Source organism: Sphaerodactylus townsendi, linkage group LG07 (assembly GCF_021028975.2).
Source record: "Sphaerodactylus townsendi isolate TG3544 linkage group LG07, MPM_Stown_v2.3, whole genome shotgun sequence".
In the NCBI taxonomy this organism is placed as follows: domain Eukaryota; kingdom Metazoa; phylum Chordata; class Lepidosauria; order Squamata; family Sphaerodactylidae; genus Sphaerodactylus; species Sphaerodactylus townsendi.
This window is the reverse complement of record NC_059431.1, coordinates 19,925,648-19,944,248: the sequence shown is the minus strand read 5'-3', so window position 1 is coordinate 19,944,248 and position 18,601 is coordinate 19,925,648. Positions and strand designations below refer to the sequence as shown.

General features: G+C 44.5%; 1 protein-coding gene across 2 annotated transcripts; it reads right to left on the bottom strand.

Moving 5' to 3' along the window:
* Positions 1 to 482: 482 nt before the first annotated feature.
* Positions 483 to 15,501, bottom strand: SUB1 (SUB1 regulator of transcription). Of its 2 annotated transcripts, none has more exons than XM_048503801.1 (5): positions 15,358 to 15,501; positions 8,874 to 8,946; positions 6,891 to 7,010; positions 2,728 to 2,836; positions 483 to 815 (listed from the first exon to the last, which is right to left on the bottom strand). In XM_048503801.1, the coding sequence occupies exons 2-5, from the start codon at positions 8,943 to 8,945 to the stop codon at positions 736 to 738; spliced, it is 381 nt and encodes a 126-aa protein (XP_048359758.1). In that variant the 5' UTR covers position 8,946; positions 15,358 to 15,501; the 3' UTR covers positions 483 to 735. The 2 variants fall into 2 exon arrangements, with proteins under 2 accessions (XP_048359758.1, XP_048359759.1); XM_048503802.1 differs by having other exon boundaries at positions 8,874 to 8,964; positions 15,358 to 15,481.
* Between the last annotated feature and the right edge of the window lie 3,100 nt (positions 15,502 to 18,601).

Genomic DNA, 18,601 nt, shown 5'->3' with positions numbered 1-18,601 from the left:
ACGCCATATTACCCCAGGCAGTCACAGATGATGCCTCTAAAGCAGGAGTGGCCAAACCAACGGTGCTCCAGATGTTCATGGATTACAATTCCCATCAGCCCCGGCCAACATGGCTAGCAGGGGCTGACGGGAATTGAAGTCCATGAACATCTGGAGCACCATAGGTTGGCCACCCCTACTCTAAAGCAACAGAATAGGCTGAACTTGCAAAGATAATCAGAGTCAAGCAAAATCTAAGGTAGGGCCAAGTTGTCACTTTCAAAAATCTGCTCTAAAAAAAAGACGGTCTTATCCTCACTATCTGACTCAGAGGGTATTTCCAGAACTGGCAGGAAACCCTCACTTGGCACAGATGCAGTCTACGCTCCTCATTATTAGACAAGTAAGAAAGAATCAAATCAGACTCTCTCTTGAAATAGAGGCGACTGGTCCCCTGATTTCAGTCAGAACGGCCATCAACAACAGCACTGCACTCAAGAGTATTAACTGAATGTGTTTTTATTTTACAACACGACGTGAGAACGTAACACCTTGTTTTAATAAAAGTATACACGTTTGTAACTTCACTCAGAATACACTTTTAATAATGCACATTAAAAAAGCGTTTTCATCTTACAAATTGTTTTGCGATCCAAATATACAATAGCTTGGAAAACAAATAAGTTTAGAAAATGAATGCCAATGTAAAAAGACTACTTAAACTTCTAACAGTAGATTTCCGGTATGGCTCGGCCTTTACAGTTTTCTTACTGCGTCATCGATGTCGGAAATCTGTTCCTTCAACTGGCTCCACTGCTCTGGATTCAAGGAAATGCCTGAAATGGAAATAAATCCTTACTGACAGAGCACCTGATTTGCATGTAACAGATCCCAGATTTGGTCCTCAGCCTCTCCATCTGAGAGGGTCTCAGGGGAGCAGATGCTGGGAAAGGCCCTTGTCTTCCCCCAACCTTTGAAAACAGCTGCCAGTTTAAAAAGACTAGTGAGTAAGGTGGACCAATACTGTTAGGCAACTTCATACATGTTTTGTCGAAGGCTTTCACAGCCAGATTCAACCAGTTGTGGTGGGTTTTCCAGGCTTTTTGGCCGTGGTCTGGTGGATCTTAGGAACGTTAGGAACAAGATCCACCAGACCACGGCCACACAGCCCAGAAAACCCACCACAACCAGTCATATATGTTTGACTGCAGAACTGATAATTCAGCACAGTATTCAGAATCCTGACAGCCTCAACTACATTTTGAAAAAGTCAGTTTCCTGTCCTTAAATAAGCATTTTTTAATTTAATTTTAAACAAATTAGGACTAATAAAAGGAAACATTTTTTCACGCAATGTGTGATTGGTGTTTGGAATATGCTGCCACAGGAGGTGGTGATGGCCACTAAACTGGATAGCTTTAAAAAGGGCTTGGACAGATTTATGGAGGAGAAGTCGATCTATGACTACCAATCTTGATCCTCCTTGATCTGAGATTGCAAATGCCTTAGCAGACAGGGTGCTCAGGAGCAGAAGAAGCATCAGGCCATTGCTTTCACATCCTGCATGTGAGCTCCCAAAGGCACCTGGTAGGCCACTGCGAGTAGCAGAGTGCTGGACTATTATTATTATTATTATTACAAGCCTTTATTGGCATAAAATAAACATACAAAATAAGCATACAAAATTTGCCCATTATTGCTCACAATTATAGACACTGGTACTAAAATATATACATGGTCCTTCTGTAACTATAGGACATTCCTTCAGCTAAGTTGACTCAGTTAAACGTCATCGGATATTGACAGAAGCTAGAAAAATTACTGCTGGCTATATGTGGTCATAATACATAGACATTGATTGGTATTCATCTAGACTTACGTCTATTATCGTTAGCAGAAATTTTGCTACATTCTCGCATAATTGTGGGAACCTATGTTGTTCAAAAAGCATAGGTATCTTAAGAGCATCGGTTAGATTGTTATACAGAAATGGGATCAGTGCAGATTAAGTAGATTCTGATTTTTGCAAACCCTACACAAATGAAAGAGGGTATGATCGAAGTAAGTCTCCACTCCGGACCCATATTTAGAATGGACATAGCCTCCTCTGTTTATCAATTTGTTGATATCTGCCATAGAGCAGCATAGAAGGCATTAGATTGAATCTGGCCAGTGTTAAGGCTCTTCTTAATTTAGGGTTGGTGATCCAATGTAAATAATTGGCCATGTGTCCTTGTTCAATTGGAAAAAGCAGGGTCAGGGGGGAACACGTTTTCCTCGCAGCCATTATCATATCCCGATACTCTTGTTCTAATAGCTTAGTTTTCAAGCAGCTATGTGCTTCTGATAGGGAAAGGGGGACTAATGACTCTAATGAAAAGCCAGAGTGCTGGACTAGATGCACTCTGGTCTGTTCCAGCAGGCTTGTTCTTATGTTCTTAAGATTGAAAATGTCCTATTAACTCCTGGTGAAATCTATCTAAACAAGAAAAAAAAAAGAGTTTGGATTTATACCCCACCTTTCTCTCCTGTAAGGAGACTCAAGGTGGCTTACAAGCTCCTTTCCCTTCCTCTACCCACAACAGACACCTTGTGAGGGGCTGAGAGAGTTCCTTACAGGAGAGAAAGGTGGGGTATAAATCCAAACTCCTCTTCTTCTTATATTTAGATACAAGGAGCATGTACCCTGAAGTGCAACAAAACTGTGTTCAATGCTTTCTATAAGCACATGACTGTCACACAAATTACCTTTTCTGCCGGGTTTCATTTCACCTTCTTGATCCATCCAGTATTCTCTAATGTCAATTAGGACCTTGCCTTTAAAGTCACGGACACTGACATATCTCATTTTACCAATCTGTCAATAAATCAGAGAATTCAAATCATTATTTCAGCAGATACAAACAGTTGCCCACTCAAGCACTACTGCAAAAAAAACAAAAACAGGTGTCCTGCATTTTGTTTCTGGGTGACAGGATATAGCGTTTCCTCTCCAGTGAAGTCTCTCACAAGTAAACAAGAAGCCCAGAAGGACAGGAGAGCCCACAATTCAGCTTTTTCATCTGAAGCTCAAACCAGGTGAATCACTACCTTTGCAGAGGCGCAGATAGTAGGTAGGACAGAGGATATGGAAGCAGTCCCAAGGGAACTTCAGACCAACTGTTTTAGCCCTTGCCCAATAACGACAAAAACCATCCAACAACAAAAACAATTCAACCATTCAACTTCTGAAACATGAATGCAAACTTAAATTCAGAAATAAAACTCCCAATACACAAATTTGATAAATGCTGATCTTCAAAAAACTTGGCGCCTTGTTCGGTAGTGGACCATGACCTACTTCACAGCGAAATTAAAGACCCAAATTAGCCAGAGTACTAAAAGTTGTCCAGAAATGTAACAAGCAACTACTGTATACTGTTATAGCGGGTCGTGAAACACCATCATGTCCAATCCCCGCCCCCCCCCAAGGTGGAGGGGTAGACGATATAGTAAGTCGTCATCTTGATCTGATGGTTTTATCTGTTGTTCTGGTATGGTTTAAAAAAATTAATCTGTAAATCTATTTGTTTATAACGTTAGTACTGTTGTTATGTGGATTTGTACACCGCCCAGAACCCTTTAAGTATGGGCAGTATAACAAATTTAATAAATAATAATAATAATAATAATAATAATAATAATAATAATAATAATATAATGTTCAACGATTATGAGAACTTAGCAACACTCTCTAAAGGTAAAAGCTACCAAAGAGGCATGTGGTTTGTCTGCAGCCAGGAAAAGAGACATGTCAATTGTTTAGAAATGGGATGCTGTATATCAGGGGTGTCCAACTCTGGCGCTTCAGATGTTCATGGACTACAATTCCCATCAGCCCCTGAAGCGCCAGAGTTGGACACCCCTGCTGTATATGAAGGGATAGGGACAACCGGAATGAATACTAAGGAATACCTAGTCATCTGGGTAGTCCTTAAACCTATATTCAGAGCAGCAGAATTCAAGATGCGAGTAGTTCAGAGATCACTGTGTACAGGAAGTCCCAGTGAGAGGGAAAAACCCATCCTGAAGCCATTCATGTAGGAAACAGCAGCATTAACAGGAAGCTAGTCTTAGAAAAGTTGACAGCGGATACCTCTTCACAAGACTAGCTGCTGTGAAAGGACTAGAATCTGAATAGTCTAAAAACAGCTGGCGTTCGGTATGGATCACACGATCATGAATACTTTGGGAATTTCTAGCACCAAAGGTCTCACAATCGTTTTGAACCGATACCTGCTGTAGGCAGGAGGCAATTTTAACACAGTCTGTAAGATAAGGAAGTCACTGTTTCTTTAATGTTGACTCCGACATGTGGTTCATGCTCTGAGCTAGCGAAAAGCCACACAAATAGAACTTCAGTCCCACGTTAACATTCCCTTTCGTGTCTGTGGGAACACCCCCTCATCCCTGTCCATTGTAAACACAGTAGCTCCCTCCATTTTTCTCCGCTTCTTGTGCTCCTAACCTTTACTCTTTATTGGCCAGCATTCACAGCGACTCTTAGGGCAGCCCCTGAGGCACTCCAAGGTGATAAATCCTGAAGTAAGATGCGGATACAGTCGCTGGACAAAGCACAACCGGGCTACCACCAGAATCATGTTTTTGATTGTAGCAGCTGAGGGGCTGAACAATCACATGAAGCTGACAGTAACCGGCCTAAAGTCACGGCAAAAGCTCATTTGGGGATGCACAAGCTGTGGCTCAGCAGCGGAGCATCTGTTTTGCACACAGGAGGTCCCAGGTTCAATCCCTGGCATCTCTATTTAAAAGGACCAGGTGAGGTGAAAAGCCTGAAGCCCTGGAGAGCTGCTGCTGGTTTGGGTCCCTGCAGCTCTCCAGATGTTCATGGTCTACAATTCCCATCAGCCCATGCCAGCATGGCCAAGGGCAGAAAATGCCAATTGGCCATGCTGGCATGGGCTGATGGGATTTGTAGTTCATGAACATCTGGAGAGCCGCAGGTTGCAGACCCCTGGGGTAGACAGTACTGACTTAAATGGATTGTTTGATTCAAGGTAAGGCAGTTTCAAGTGAAGCTCTCCGGCTCAAGTCCTTAACACCCAGCAGCTCAGCAGTTTAAATCTCAGCCATAACCATGAAGCTGCTAATTATAAAGGTGACATTTTAAAAATTCTAACCTTGTCGCCAGCACCCTTAAGTCCTCTCAGGCGCACATGCCTAGGGAACGTCTGCCAAAGCTTCGCCTACTCTGGATTAGGGAGGATCTGGCCACACTGAAAATACACAGGGTGTCAAATATAGCCCAGATGCTCCAGTAATCTTGACCCGGTCAGGACACTTTTCAAGCACAATCTTCCTGTCACTTCCACAACATTTCACAATCCAGTCTTCCAGTCCATAGTTCAGTACGGTTCTCGCCCGTGAACATTGCATGGCACAAGCCAAAAATTCTCAGCGATGCCGAGTTGCTCAACGTGTCTTTCACGTGCCAACTGGGACTGTCTGGTCTGACTAGTGCTCAATTACTGCACTACTTTTTTCATCATTCCTATTACCCATCTCCTCCCACTTATGACTGTATGACTATAGCTTGTGCTGACATTTTATCTTATTTTAAGATTTTACATTTTATGCTTTCATTACTATTGATTGTTTCCTGATTGCTTACTAGACCTATATGACAATCATTAAGTGCTGTACCTTATGATTCTTGACAAATGTATTTTTCTTTTATGTACACTGAGAGCATATGCACCGGAGACAAATTCCTTGTGTGTCCAATCACACTTGGCCAATAAAGATTCTATTCTATTCTATTCTACCCCCAGCCTGGTTACTCGCCTCTTCTTGCCTGGCTGTTCTGAACATGCAGGAAAACCGGGGGGGGGGGGGGGGGGGGGCAGCGCTCGGCTTCCTTCCTGGCCCTTGTTGCAGGATAAAAATTACACATGTTGCCCTACTTCGGTTGGACCTGGAAAGTTCATGCTTTGAGGAGGACCAAAAAAGCAAAACCCATAACACACCAGTATGTAACTCATATGAGCGCAAGGTGGTTGCATTCTGCTACCTGCCGGATAGATTACCTTTTATCTAATTAACTAGAATTACCTTAGTTGCAACCTGAAGTGCACATTTCAAAAAGGGGGGGGTGGGGGTGGAGAGAAAAATATTTTCCTGGGAATCCAAGGACATGCATGTTTTTAAGGAGTTGTGTAACTAGATGCCAACTCTTACCCAGTGGCAGATCAACTTCTTTCCCTACCCCCTGGACAGGACAGATTTCTCTTGTGGGGGAGGGGGGGGGAAGTCAGGGAGAATCCCCACTCGCTGCTACAACCTGGGTTTCCTGATTATTTCTTCCAGATAAGTCATCAGTACTGTCCCATGGGAGAAAAATTACCAGCATCCAACCTCCAGACAACAGAACTGCTGGTCTCGTTTTTCAGAAGTTTTAAAAGAAGTTTGTGGATTGGGCTTGGGCACAGACCCTAACATTCCAAGTTTTCCCAACAGTGCAAAAGAAATCCACATGCCTTTGTTTTCCTGACAACTATTGAAAGACAGTGCATTAAAAAAAAATCCTGTTTTTGCAAGGACAAAGCTTCTGGCCCCATGCAGATCAGTACCTTTTTTCTTTCCACAGCCGTTTTTCTTTCCACAGCTATAGCAGCACTGATGAGCGGCATAACCAACCAAGCTCAAACGCCAGCATTCTAGATGCCTGCAAGCTGGCTGCTTTAATTCCTTGACACCATACTGGTCTAATCTTTACAAGCTATGAAAAGAAAGATATTCCTCCCTTCCAGTGAATACAATAGGTCTCTTTTTTCCCCTTTGCAAACTTCAATTATACATGCATCGTGCCCTCCGCCAGAGATGCTCCCCAATCCGAGGATGGCCGTCTTTACCTGAAACATATTCTCATCTCTGTTGCTACTCTGTTTGGAGGAAGCCGCGCCTTTAGAGCTTTCGCCACTTTTCTGTTTCTTCACAGGCTTTTCAGGGGCTGCCTGTTTTTTCCGTTTGGCCTTGAGAGTTAAAAATCAAAATGAGGAGGGGAGACAAAAACAGTACTTAAAATTTGAAGCCAATTAGTCTCTCTTTGCACCACATGGGAGCATTCAGTCCGAGCCTCTTTTTGCCGCCACTAAGAGCAAAGTTAACACAATAGCACTGGGACACTTCCACAATCTGCCAGAGGCCTCTGTTTAATCTTCCAGGTATCCGCAAGGGCAGAAAATGCAGCTTTTTGGAAACCTGTACCAGAGACAACCCTCCTCTTCTAGATTTACAGATTACAAGAAGGTTTCAAAAGAACTGTGAACATAAAAGGCAACTTGATGTACTTACAGACGGCACACTATTTACTTGAAAGGAACATGCCCCATAAAGACACTTTTTTGCTTCCATGAGAAATAAATCTTTTGATTCGTTTAAAGGCTTTTTCTAACATTAAGAAGTGCCACATTGTTATGTCATGACATTATAGGCACAAATTCAGTATTTTATCTACAGAAAACAGGTCACAGCTTCTTTGCAACCTTATTAAATTTTCTCCTATTTAATGGGCTCTCTCCTAACAAAGGAAGCGGACTCACAAAAGCTTATACCAGGAAAATTTCATTGGTCTCCAAGGTGCTACTGGAGTTGATTCTAGCTATACAAGAGAGAAACTCTCTTAACGACGAACACTTCTAAAAGATACCATCAGCAAATATTTAAGCTACCCTTGAGTACCTTTAGTATTTTACCAAGATCTGAGCACTGACAATGGCAAATCTAATCACATATACAGCAGAGACCAAAAACATCTCCCTGTTTTGACTTGCATACAGACAGAAAGGCCCTTATGTTCTTGCAAATGGGATATGGGTACCTTTCCACCAGCTGCTCTGGATATTAAAACCAAAATGGAGCCTCACACCCAAGTTCCAGCTTTACTGGGGCTCAAAAGCTTATTAGGCATGCCGTTTTGACATTGGTTTAAATCAATACTTAACGTGGCTAGCTCTAAACTGACAACTACGAATACAGCACCCAAACCGTGCATGCTAGCTAGGCAGTTAGGGCACAGCATTATCTAAAGTTTCTTGAGAGCCAACATGTTGCTTTAAAAAGAGAAATTGAAGACAAGCCAAATTCTGAAAGATCCTTGGTCTGCAGCCTTCTACACTGCTACTCTGTTTGGAGGAAGCCGCGCCTTTAGAGATGCTAAGTGCCATTGTAAGAAGTGAGGCATTATCAAAGAGATGCACCCTGAAATGAGGATTATTAATTTTTTATAGTGCTGTTGCCTTACAAAGGATTTTGTTACCAAACATCCACTTGACATGTTGGTTTATGAACAGCACGGTATTTACCTGTGTACTAAAGATCTTCTGCAAGACTCCACAAAGATTTTGGGTAGTGACAGGCATAAAAACTGAACTAGCCTATTCTATGCAAAAGTGAAAATAATTACTCACAGCACACAATGAAAGTTTGGCAAGAATTCTTCTACCTGCTAGGCAACACAAGAGTATTTTAATGACTATTAGTGCAATACTATGCAGAGTTACAACAGACTAAGGCTTAAGCCTACTGAAATGAATGGGCATAGATTGCAGAACATCTCTTTAGGATCGCTCTATATACTGACCCGACCCGTAGTTTAATGGAAGGTTCATGTATGACCAACCTCACCTGGCCACTGTAGGTGCTTATATAAGGTGGACATTTTTATAAATGCCTTTAAAAAGGTGACATTAAGAACTGGTCTCTAGATGCTTCATGCTACTGTTTTCCCCCACTGTGTTACATTAATAGGGCTTTAAAGTAAATTTCACCAGCACCGTGTGCTTCCAGTAGGTACCGTGGAATGAATGACAGCATTTTTAAAATAAAATAGTCACCTTTTTATCAACTTCACTGTCTGAATCACTGGCAGATGAGCTCGAAGACACGAGTTCTTTTGATTTAGGCATTCTAAAAGGACAAAAAAAGCTGTGAAAAAATAGTGATAGCTGTAAAAAAATCAGAAGAGCAGTTTTCATCATTTCATTTCTCTTTCATCCAATCCCCTCTAATACTCCTGTCTCAAAAACACGAATACCTGAGGGGCTACCCATGCAACAGGAATTCCAAGTGGTTTTTAAGAGTCATAAAGCCTGGGTTTTCACCCTAGGGTTGGTATCACACAGGGCTGAAGGTATGACACTAGTACAGAGCAAATAAAGAACTGAAGTGAAACCCAAGCTGCAGTTAAGGTAAAAGGTAAAGTTTCCCCTTCAGTCGTGTCCGACCCTGGGGTACCACTGCAAGCAGCGATTTCATAGGCAAACCGTTTTTGTGGGGTAGTTTGCCATTGCTTTCCTTGGCTATTCTTTTACACCCTAGCTATGTGCTAGGTACTCATTTACCGACCCAAGGAATGAATGGGTGGCTGAGTTGACCATGAGCCAGCTGCCAGGATATCTGACCCACAGGGGGCTCAAACTCCTGACCGTGTGAGTGGCAGTGCAAGCACTTAACCACTACGCCACGCGGCTCCTCGCCACGCCATGCGTTTAGCTGCCCCTAAACAACATTCACAAAAATTTTACTACCTTGATGAATGAAACTTGGGTCCTCAAACGGTGGCACGGTTTGGTAGCCAACTCTTAATTTCTACTACCAAGCAGACTGTCCCATCAATCAAAGAAGCTCATTGGGTGGGTACATGAGAGAGGGCCTGCATTTTATATAGTTTATCTACCGTTAGCCGCCTTAAGCTCCGTAAGGGAGAAAGGCGGCTAATAAATGTTTTAACAAATAAATCCAATCTCATCCCTATATTACATAAAATAGTAATTGCCAGACCAGGGGTGGCCTAACGTTTTTCCCTATTCCTGAGGGGAGTGAAGGGCCCCGAGAACTACTTTCCAGGGGGCACGGCAGGCCATTCCTCCATGTGCTTCCCCCTCCCTGTCGAAGCACCAGTGATGCATCATTTGGCCAAACCCTCAGCTTCCAGTAGTGAGGGTATCACTGGGGGACCAGGAGGAGCTGGGGAACACAAGACTTCCAGGTCAACCCTCGCCATCCACAAGGGAGGAAAAAGGGAAGCAAGAGGGGTGGGGATACCACCGTAGTGTCAGCTAGATCTGCAGAGTTAAAAGGAGCTTCCAGCACTCTGGTGTCACACAAGCACCAGGGCAGATCTGCAGGTACAGCCTCACCTCTCCCTGTGTTGGGGCATTTCTCCTGCTCTGGTTCGTGGCATGCATGGAAAGGCTCTGCAAACAGGCAGAGGTCCCGAGGGAAACTTGTGCAGAGGACAGCCAGCGCTCATCTGTGCTCAAGCCTTGAGGCTGGGCTGGCACAGAGGTGGCTGATCCTTCCAAACATGCAGGGAAGTACGGCAAGACCCAACACGGGGAACTACCAAGCGCTCATGATCAATAGGTTGGTGACCGCAGCCCTAGAGTGATCAGACTTGTTTTTAATGCTTTTTAAATAGTTAACAGTTTTTTAATTGCAAGCAGCCTTCAAGGACTTCAAAGCCACAGAACAGGGAAAGTCTAAATAGAAAATATTGATGTGGTAATAAAAAGAAAGCAATTATTTCATTGTGAAGGATGAAACACAGCCTCCAGAGCCAACTCCAATCTTATTTAAACATGGCACGATTTATAGTTTTAGACTACAATTTGTGATTTAAACTTCTTGCTTCTTCAATTTAAAAAAAATTGTCAGCAAACATGTAATTTTTGTAACAAGCTCAAAGACTGCCCAACATGTACATTTTTTGTCTGATAAAACAGGTTTTGCAACATTGTGAAGATGTTTGGGACAATTCACTCTACAAAAAGGATACTATGTACCATGCTTGAGCTTTTTATATTTGCTGTTAAAATTGCTGTCCAAAATAATTTATTACACAGAGGACATGTTTTCCAATAGCACGGAGTTCTGTGGCACTTAAAGGCTAACACTTTCTGCTGGCAAGAGCAGAGTCTGTTTTTTCAAATACCATTTTCCTTCAGCTAAAGGGAGAGATCATAGCTGAAGTCTACAGAACAAGCTCTACACACCGATCTCCACCTACAGAGGCTGGCGTGCCCAGGGGAAAGGTGCTTGGCAGCATATTGGCCATGCTAGCAGGGGCTGATGGGAATTGTAGTGCATGAACATCAGAAGCGCCTGAGTTGGACACCTCTGGTATATTCCTATCTCAGGGGGGAAATTCATACTATGCAGAGTAACAACCGTATCCTAATTTCAATGTAATAGAATGGATCTCGTGGAAAAGAGCCACATATGTAAGAGAGAGGAGATGATTATTGTTGATTTCCCCCTCTTCAGGGGCAGCCATTCAATTCCTTCCTAATGCTGCGCCTAGGGGCATCCATCTCCTAGCCAGTAGGGGGGAATTGCATTTCTGTGCATGGCATTTAGATGAGGTCTACCCATAGGCTGTCCACTGAAGAGGTATTTTATGTCTGGGGACTTTCCAGAGAAGGAGAGCTCAATTACTTGAACAGGGTTTCAAACCCAGTCATTTGGTAAAATAGGAGTGAAGCTGTAAAAAAAAAAAACCCAGGGCTTTTAAAGACAAGAAACAGCCTTGAAAGCAGGCTGACAGCAGCTGAAGAGTGACAAGGTTTGAAAATAGGAAAAGGACAAAAGGTTGTAAACCAAAAGGCTTCTAAAACAACTGCAGCATCCTTCCTCTGCAAGGCCAGCCCCAACCAGACCATAGTCCAGTGGTGGCGAACCTTTGGCACTCCAGATGTTATGGACTACAATTCCCATCAGCCCCTGCCAGTATGGCCAATTGGCCATGCTGGCAGAGCTGATGGGAACTGGAGTCCATAACATCTGGAGTGCCAAAGATTCGCCACCACAGCCATAGTCCCTGGCAGCCCCAAAACACCCCGCCAATAATTTGTGTGACCATATTGGCCCGCCCCAACACTTAGGGGACTGGGGAGAAGATGCAAGGAGCAGTTTCTCCCAGGCATGGCCTGCCAGAGAACACTTTTGCCCCCAACCTCACACCCATCGGGCGGAGCCAGGAAAAGCCTCCAAGGACATTGGAAATACCTATCTTGGAAGACACTCGCCAGGATGGAAAAAACTGTCAGCGCTGGCAAGCGGTCAAGTGCTTTTGTGGAACACTGAAAACCGTGCGTGCCAAACAAAACCGGCTGAAATCTCGGACGAACCGTGTCAAAAGGGATATCCTCTGTCCAAGAGCCAGCACAAAGGAGCCTGTTATAACCTCAGGCAGACAGCCCTAACTGGATATTCAGCATTCAGATTTTTTTTAACTGAGCCCAAATGGAATCAAGTTGCTTGGCCTTCACCTAGGGGGAATTGGCTTTCTTTTGACCTTTAGAAACAATGGAGCAAGCGAACTATCACATTAAGTAAAAATGTGTGCTCCTCGAGCAGGGAGACAGCTTCTACATTCAAAAAGGCTTCTCTCGTCTCTAGGTACAGGCGGCTCTTCTGTAGTGTAAACTGAGGAAATCCCCACCCCTGGGGCCTTGCATTTTCCAGAACCTGCCACTGATCAGCAGTCAGTACAGGCAGTTGCCAAGGCAACCAGTAACAGCTTCAGACTGAAATTTCACTTTCAGCCCTGAACCTCTAACCACTTACAGCCTGGGCGGGGCCTGCTTCCTGGGTGAGCTGCAGTGGCTTTAGGATAGAAGTCCTACACAGCTGTGGCAAGCTGTGAAAAGCTTGTCCCAGGCCTTTCCTCTCCTGTCTCCAGGGAAGGGATGATGGGGTGCAAGTGTATCATGCGGTTGAACCCAGACTCCTTAGCAAGCCTGAAGTTATGTGGTTTACAGAAGCTTCGTGTTTCTGGACACATGCACTCAGGCACAGCCAGGAATGTTACAGACAACCGCCAAAGAAATACACTGCGTCACTTTTGAAAACGGTTTTCTTTTCTTCACGAGCGGATAGGCGAGCAAACAATTCCAATTACAATTTGTCAGGGCTCCAAGGGGCCAGATTTAAAAACAACCATAGATTTGCAGGCTTCCAACTGGCCATTTCTGCTACGAAGTCTGTTTTTACTACACCTTTAGAAGACACAAATCTGCGATTTCGTCTTCTGTCAATTCCACCTCAGAAGGCAATAGAGGGGAGAAAAGACAGCTGCAGGGTAAGTGTAAGGAAACGGTCTCTTCAAATCCACAAAATTGTATGTATGTATTTATTTCAATTTGTATGCCGCCCGCCCCACAAGGGCTTAGATGTCTCCCCAGATGGAGAAGTATATTCTTCTCTCGACATGACATTTCCCCATTAGTCCTGGCACAGACACGTATGTTTTAACAAAACACCAGAAACAGCCTGAGATGCTTCATTAAGAGGATGTAAAAAGGATCACCCTGGTTAGTATTTGGATGGGCAACCTCTAAAGAATACCAGGGTCATTTCACGGAGGCAGGCAATGATAAACCACTGCCAAATGTCTCTTGCCTTGAAAACTCTACGGGGTCACGCTAAGTCAGTTGTGACTTGCCAGCAGACACACAAAAAAGCATGACAAATAGGTCACATAAAAGGCTGGAATGGTTGGGATCTTATGGTGGGATTTATAGGCTGGAATGGGTGGGATCTTATGGTGAGACTGATGGAAACAGAGAAAGATGGTTGAAAAGGAATACAGAAGAATCAGTGGAAATATCACCAAATGCAATTCTGATGAAAGAGTCAAAAACAGCAGTGTTAACAATATGCTAATAAACAGACCACCAAGTGGCAATGTGCAGATAAAACACTTGGAAACAGAAATGCTAGACAGCATTTGTTATCTTGTGCAGGCCTGCAAACCGTAACACCCAGTGACTAACTCAGGATCTACTGTAGCTATCTGCAGCTAACTGGAGTAGCTCCAAATACTCACTGTTGGCGATTTTCTCTTTTGGGTGAATATCTAAGGCCCCTCTCCACTGAAAAGAGGGCAAGGGAGAAGGCCCACATTGTTCCTCAGATTCAGAGGCCACACTGCACAAACGCACATTTTTTTTCTGCTGTAGATAGGCAGACACCTAGGCTGCATGGGCCACCTATATCCAAGACTCCTCCACTGGTGTGAACTGCCGGGAGAACAAACTAACTCTAGAATGAAGGTGGGAAATTAAAGAGGGTGGCAGAAAGTAGTTCAGAGGCCTATGGAGGTCTAGAGAAAGAGGTTCTCACCCAAAATATTCTGTGAGACAGAACATATTGGGTTAAACACATAATGCCAACATGTTTAAGCGATTAACAGAGCAAGGCAGCCCTATCCATTCAATAAATACTAAATTAGGAACGGCCAAAAAGCATAATGTCCGGCAGGATTTGGGCACTGGAGCGTGAGGAATAGTTAGATCAGCCAGAGTCAACCTTTCTGGTGCATGAGCCACAAGACAAGCCCCCAGTATTAAGTGAGGATGCTCTAATGTGCACTACAGCCCATATGCACCACTTCAGTGTGGGTTTTGCCTGCAGCCCAAGGAACTGAGAAGCAGCCAGCTTATGCAGAAGGAACGGGGAAGAAACACGAGGCCTGCGTTTGCTACAGCAAGCTTTGCCGGCCATCTTGCTACCAGCCAGTGATGCCATAAAAACCACGGGGTTTGGGATATTTCTGGCACCCATTTTGCCAGTGGGACACTCGGTTACAACAGGATGGTGAGGGGTTACCATGCATTAAAAAACGGGTGCATCATTCAAAATGGGGGGGGGGGTTTGAGAAGAGAGAGGAAATGCTTAAGGAGAAAGAAGGTACCTGGAAAACAGCAGGGCGGGGGGCGAGGGGGGACACCAGGCTTATACATTTTTTAAAATCATTAAAAGCAATTGAGGGGTGAAAAAATGGAAAGAAATGAGAACCTGGGGAAATAAAAAAGGGCAATGGCTATAGATGGGGAAGGGGACAGAAAGCGATCGGGAGGGGGGTGCGTTGGAGCAGCCCCCCGCACAAATAACGGGGACTCATGAAGGAGAGGTGGCAAGAGGCCCCGTGGCTGCAGCCAAACGGAAATCACAGACGGGGGCGGCCAGGTGGGGGGGGGGGTTCGCCGCGCGAGGAGAGGGAGAAGGGGGGGAGCGGGGGCGGTTCCCAGCCGCCATTTTCTCCCTCCCTCTCTCCTTCCTTGCCAACGGATGCTCCCTCGGCGCTCCCTCCCGCATGCCTTCCCAGACTGAGCAGCGCCGAGAGCCGTTTTGCAGGGTCCCAGCGGGGAAGTGTGCAGAGGGAGCCTCTTCCCACCCGCGGGGGAAAGAGACCGTTGCCTTGAAGGACGCAACATGGCGGCTCCAGCTGGCCCCGCAAACGAGGAGGGAGGAACGTTCCATCCCCCCTCCCTCCCGCAAGAGGGCGGGGAGGGGGGGCGAACAACGGTAACTCACGTTCTATCCGGCGCGCGCGACTCCTTCTCCCTCTTCTCTCTGCCTTGCCCGTTCTGTCGCTCCCGCACGCTAGGAACGGAAGTGATGCGCCACTCTTAAGCCACGCCCCTTCGAGGAAAGGCGGAGCTCCCACCAGGACATTCTTTTGTAGGTTTCCGAACCCTGTCTGGTTTTCCTCGTCGGCTCACACGAGACCCGCCTACTTTTGTCAGTCAACTCAGCATTGTCTGCTCCGACCGGCAACGGCTCCTCGGGTCTTCTAGGTCACTTGTTGCTACTTGCGCCTTTAAACCAACGATGGTGCTTGTAAACAATCAGTTGTTAAATTATTTGAACCCCACCACTGGTCAAATCAAATCATTTTTTTACAGCTAACAACCAGTTAAACAATAATTAATTAAAAAAACAAATTCCAAAATATTGTCAAAGGCTTTCACGGCTGGATTCAACTGGTTCTGGTGGGTTTTCCAGGCTGCGTGGCCGTGGTCTGGTGGACCTTGTTCCTAACGTTTCGCCTGAATCTGCGGCTGGCTTCTTCAGAGGGAAGTCTGCTACACACTGTGTCCCCTGTGATACACCTCTGAAGATGCCAGCCACAGATGCAGGCAAAACGTTAGGAACAAGATCCACCAGACTACAGCCACACAGCCCGGAAAACCCACCAGAACCAAATTGTCTACAAACAAAGAAATAAGAAGATTGAACTATAAAATAAAACATATTTTGCCATTCTTCTATGAGAACTAAGGGTCTCCTATTGACCTGCTCTTCCTATATTTATCTACTACAGCACATAACCAGGCTACATCACTGGAAACCCTTTGGTCCTCACCCAACAGCAAATAATTCCATTTTCATTTATTATCTTTTCCAGTCATTTCAGTCAAAATAGGCCTCAGGATTTCTTCTCTAAGCTTATCATACAGAGGGCACTGGGTACTGAATCTGAAACTTTTGTTGATGCCCAAGGAAGATCATCTCAGAAAGTAGATGTGTTGCTCTGTAGGAGAACAGCTAAATATGAGGCCTTAGAAACCTACAAGATTTTTAGGGGTATGACTTGATAGTCAACTCTCCCTCTATCAGAGACCAAAAAAGGCAGATGAGTGCTTGAGTGTGGGCTTCAGATATAGAAGGTCTGGGATTCAAGGTTCAGTTAAAGATCTTTGGAAAGGTTATTTCTCTTGACCCACTGCCAGTGAGGGACAGGCAATACTAAAGCTAGGCAGTGATCACACTTAGGGCACTTTCGCACATGCAGAATAATGCACTTTCAATCCACTTTCACAATTCTTTGCAAGTGGATTTTGCTAATTCGCACAGTAAAATCCAGCTGAAGTGCATTGAAAGTATATTATTCTGCAGGTGCAAAAGTCAGGGGCATAGGGGGAGAAAATTGTGCCTGGGCAAAATGGCACCCAGACACCGCCCCTGTGTCCCCCCCCCCCCCGCATTTATCTTTTTGTGCCGACTTAAAACAGCTTTCTGCCAGCTGAAAACGGGCCAAGCTGGTGGGGCGGAGCCAGGCCTGGTGAGGTAGGGTGGGGCGAGGGGTGAAGGGGACAGGGTGTATGCACGGCGCACCCCCTATTCCCTTATAGTCACGCCTCTGACGAAAGTGCCCTAGGTTTACAACAGCTTTTTATGTATCTATAAAAGACAAAAATTGTTCATTTGTGCTTTTTATAATCCGCCTTTCTCACTGGGACTCAAGCTATATTAAACAGTGAGTCAAAGCAGTTAGCCAAGCATAAGGGTTAACACAATGCATTAAAGGATGCAAAACTACACAGTAGGATCCAGCTTAGTTGATACTAGGCTTAGGAAGACCCAGATTCAAGTCTGCGCTTCCCTTGAAATTTTGACCACACATTACCTCTTGGCCTCACAGTGTTGCAATGAGGATGCATTTATTTGCTTTATTTATACCCCACCATCGCCCTAATGAGGCCTTGAAGTGGTTTACATTTTATCCTGTCAGCAATGCTGCAAGGAAGGCTAGGCTGTGTGTGTGTGAGATTGTTTCAAGGTCACCCAGCAAGCTTCCAATACAGTAGAGATTTGGGCCTCGGTTTCAGAGATTCTTGTCCAACGCTCTAAGCACTACAAAACAGTGGGTGGAGTATAGAAGGAGCATGTACACCACTGTGAGTTTTATGGAAATACAATAAGAAACTAAATAAGTATGTAATAAGTAAATAAAGGACTCCGTGCAAATAGAAGGTTTATGTAGCCTGGAGGGGAAGATTTTGTGGGTGGAATAAGATTTCTGACACGCACACTTACATCCCAGCTGTGACTAATTATAGGTACGTGATTATAAATTAAATGCAGAAAAGTCAGAGGGAAGAGTTATACTAACCGCTACTGCCTATATTTTCCTTTACAAATGCCTCAACAAAATTGAATGCTCTGCAATGTCAAAAGCCACATACGGATTAAGAAGAATTGTTAATGAGGCATTGCCTCTGTTTGCAAATAGAAAAAATCCAGCTCTGTCCCAAAATCAGTCCCAGATCCTGAATGAAATGGGTCGAAGGTAGATGTGTTAACTAGGTGGTCCTGGGGTTCCTTTGCTACCACCTGTTCAATAACCTTACCTGGAAAAGGCAGACTCCCCAAATCCTCTCTTTTCAGAGTTCATTTCTTTAGTAAAAGCATTTCTGTAACTTTAACATTTTTGAAAACTTGCCTTTTATCAATCATAGAATCATAGAGTTGGAAGAGACCCCAAGGGCCATCAAGTCCAACCCCCTGCAATGCAGGAACCACAATCAAACCACTTCTGACAGAAAGATTACTTAATAACTTTGGCAAGAGGTACCCTTCACTTTTCTTGGCCTGGTTTTACCATCTAGGAGAGGCCTTTTTAACTCCAACATCAGTCAGGGAGATCAATCTGAAATTATGCTGTTGACAAGATGTTTATGCTAGATTACACATGCAGAGGCTTGACCTGGGACCTTTTGCATACCAGGTAGATGCTCTACCACCGAGCCATGATCCCTCCTTAAATAACAGGAAGTGGATGAATACGTGAAGCTGCCTTATACTGAATTGGACCCTGGGTTCGTCAAGATCAGTATAGTTTACCCAGACTGGCAGCAGCTCTCAGACAGAAGTCTTTTACTTTGCTTATTATCAGACTGGAGATGCTGATGTTTCCTCCCTCATCTGAACTGCATCTAAACTCACCTGAATGTCAGCCCAGATCAAAAAGAGTTTATCTTCAAAGAATTTAGCA

Bases quoted from the DNA above. Each gene is read 5' to 3' on its own strand.
- SUB1 (XM_048503801.1), bottom strand. From the start codon at position 8,945: ATGCCTAAATCAAAAGAACTCGTGTCTTCGAGCTCATCTGCCAGTGAT. The intron at 7,011-8,873 runs GTGACTATTTTA...TTAACTCTCAAG, and splicing joins ACAGTGAAGTTGATAAAAAG to GCCAAACGGAAAAAACAGGC. The intron at 2,837-6,890 runs GTAAAGACGGCC...ATTTATTGACAG, and splicing joins GAGATGAGAATATGTTTCAG to ATTGGTAAAATGAGATATGT.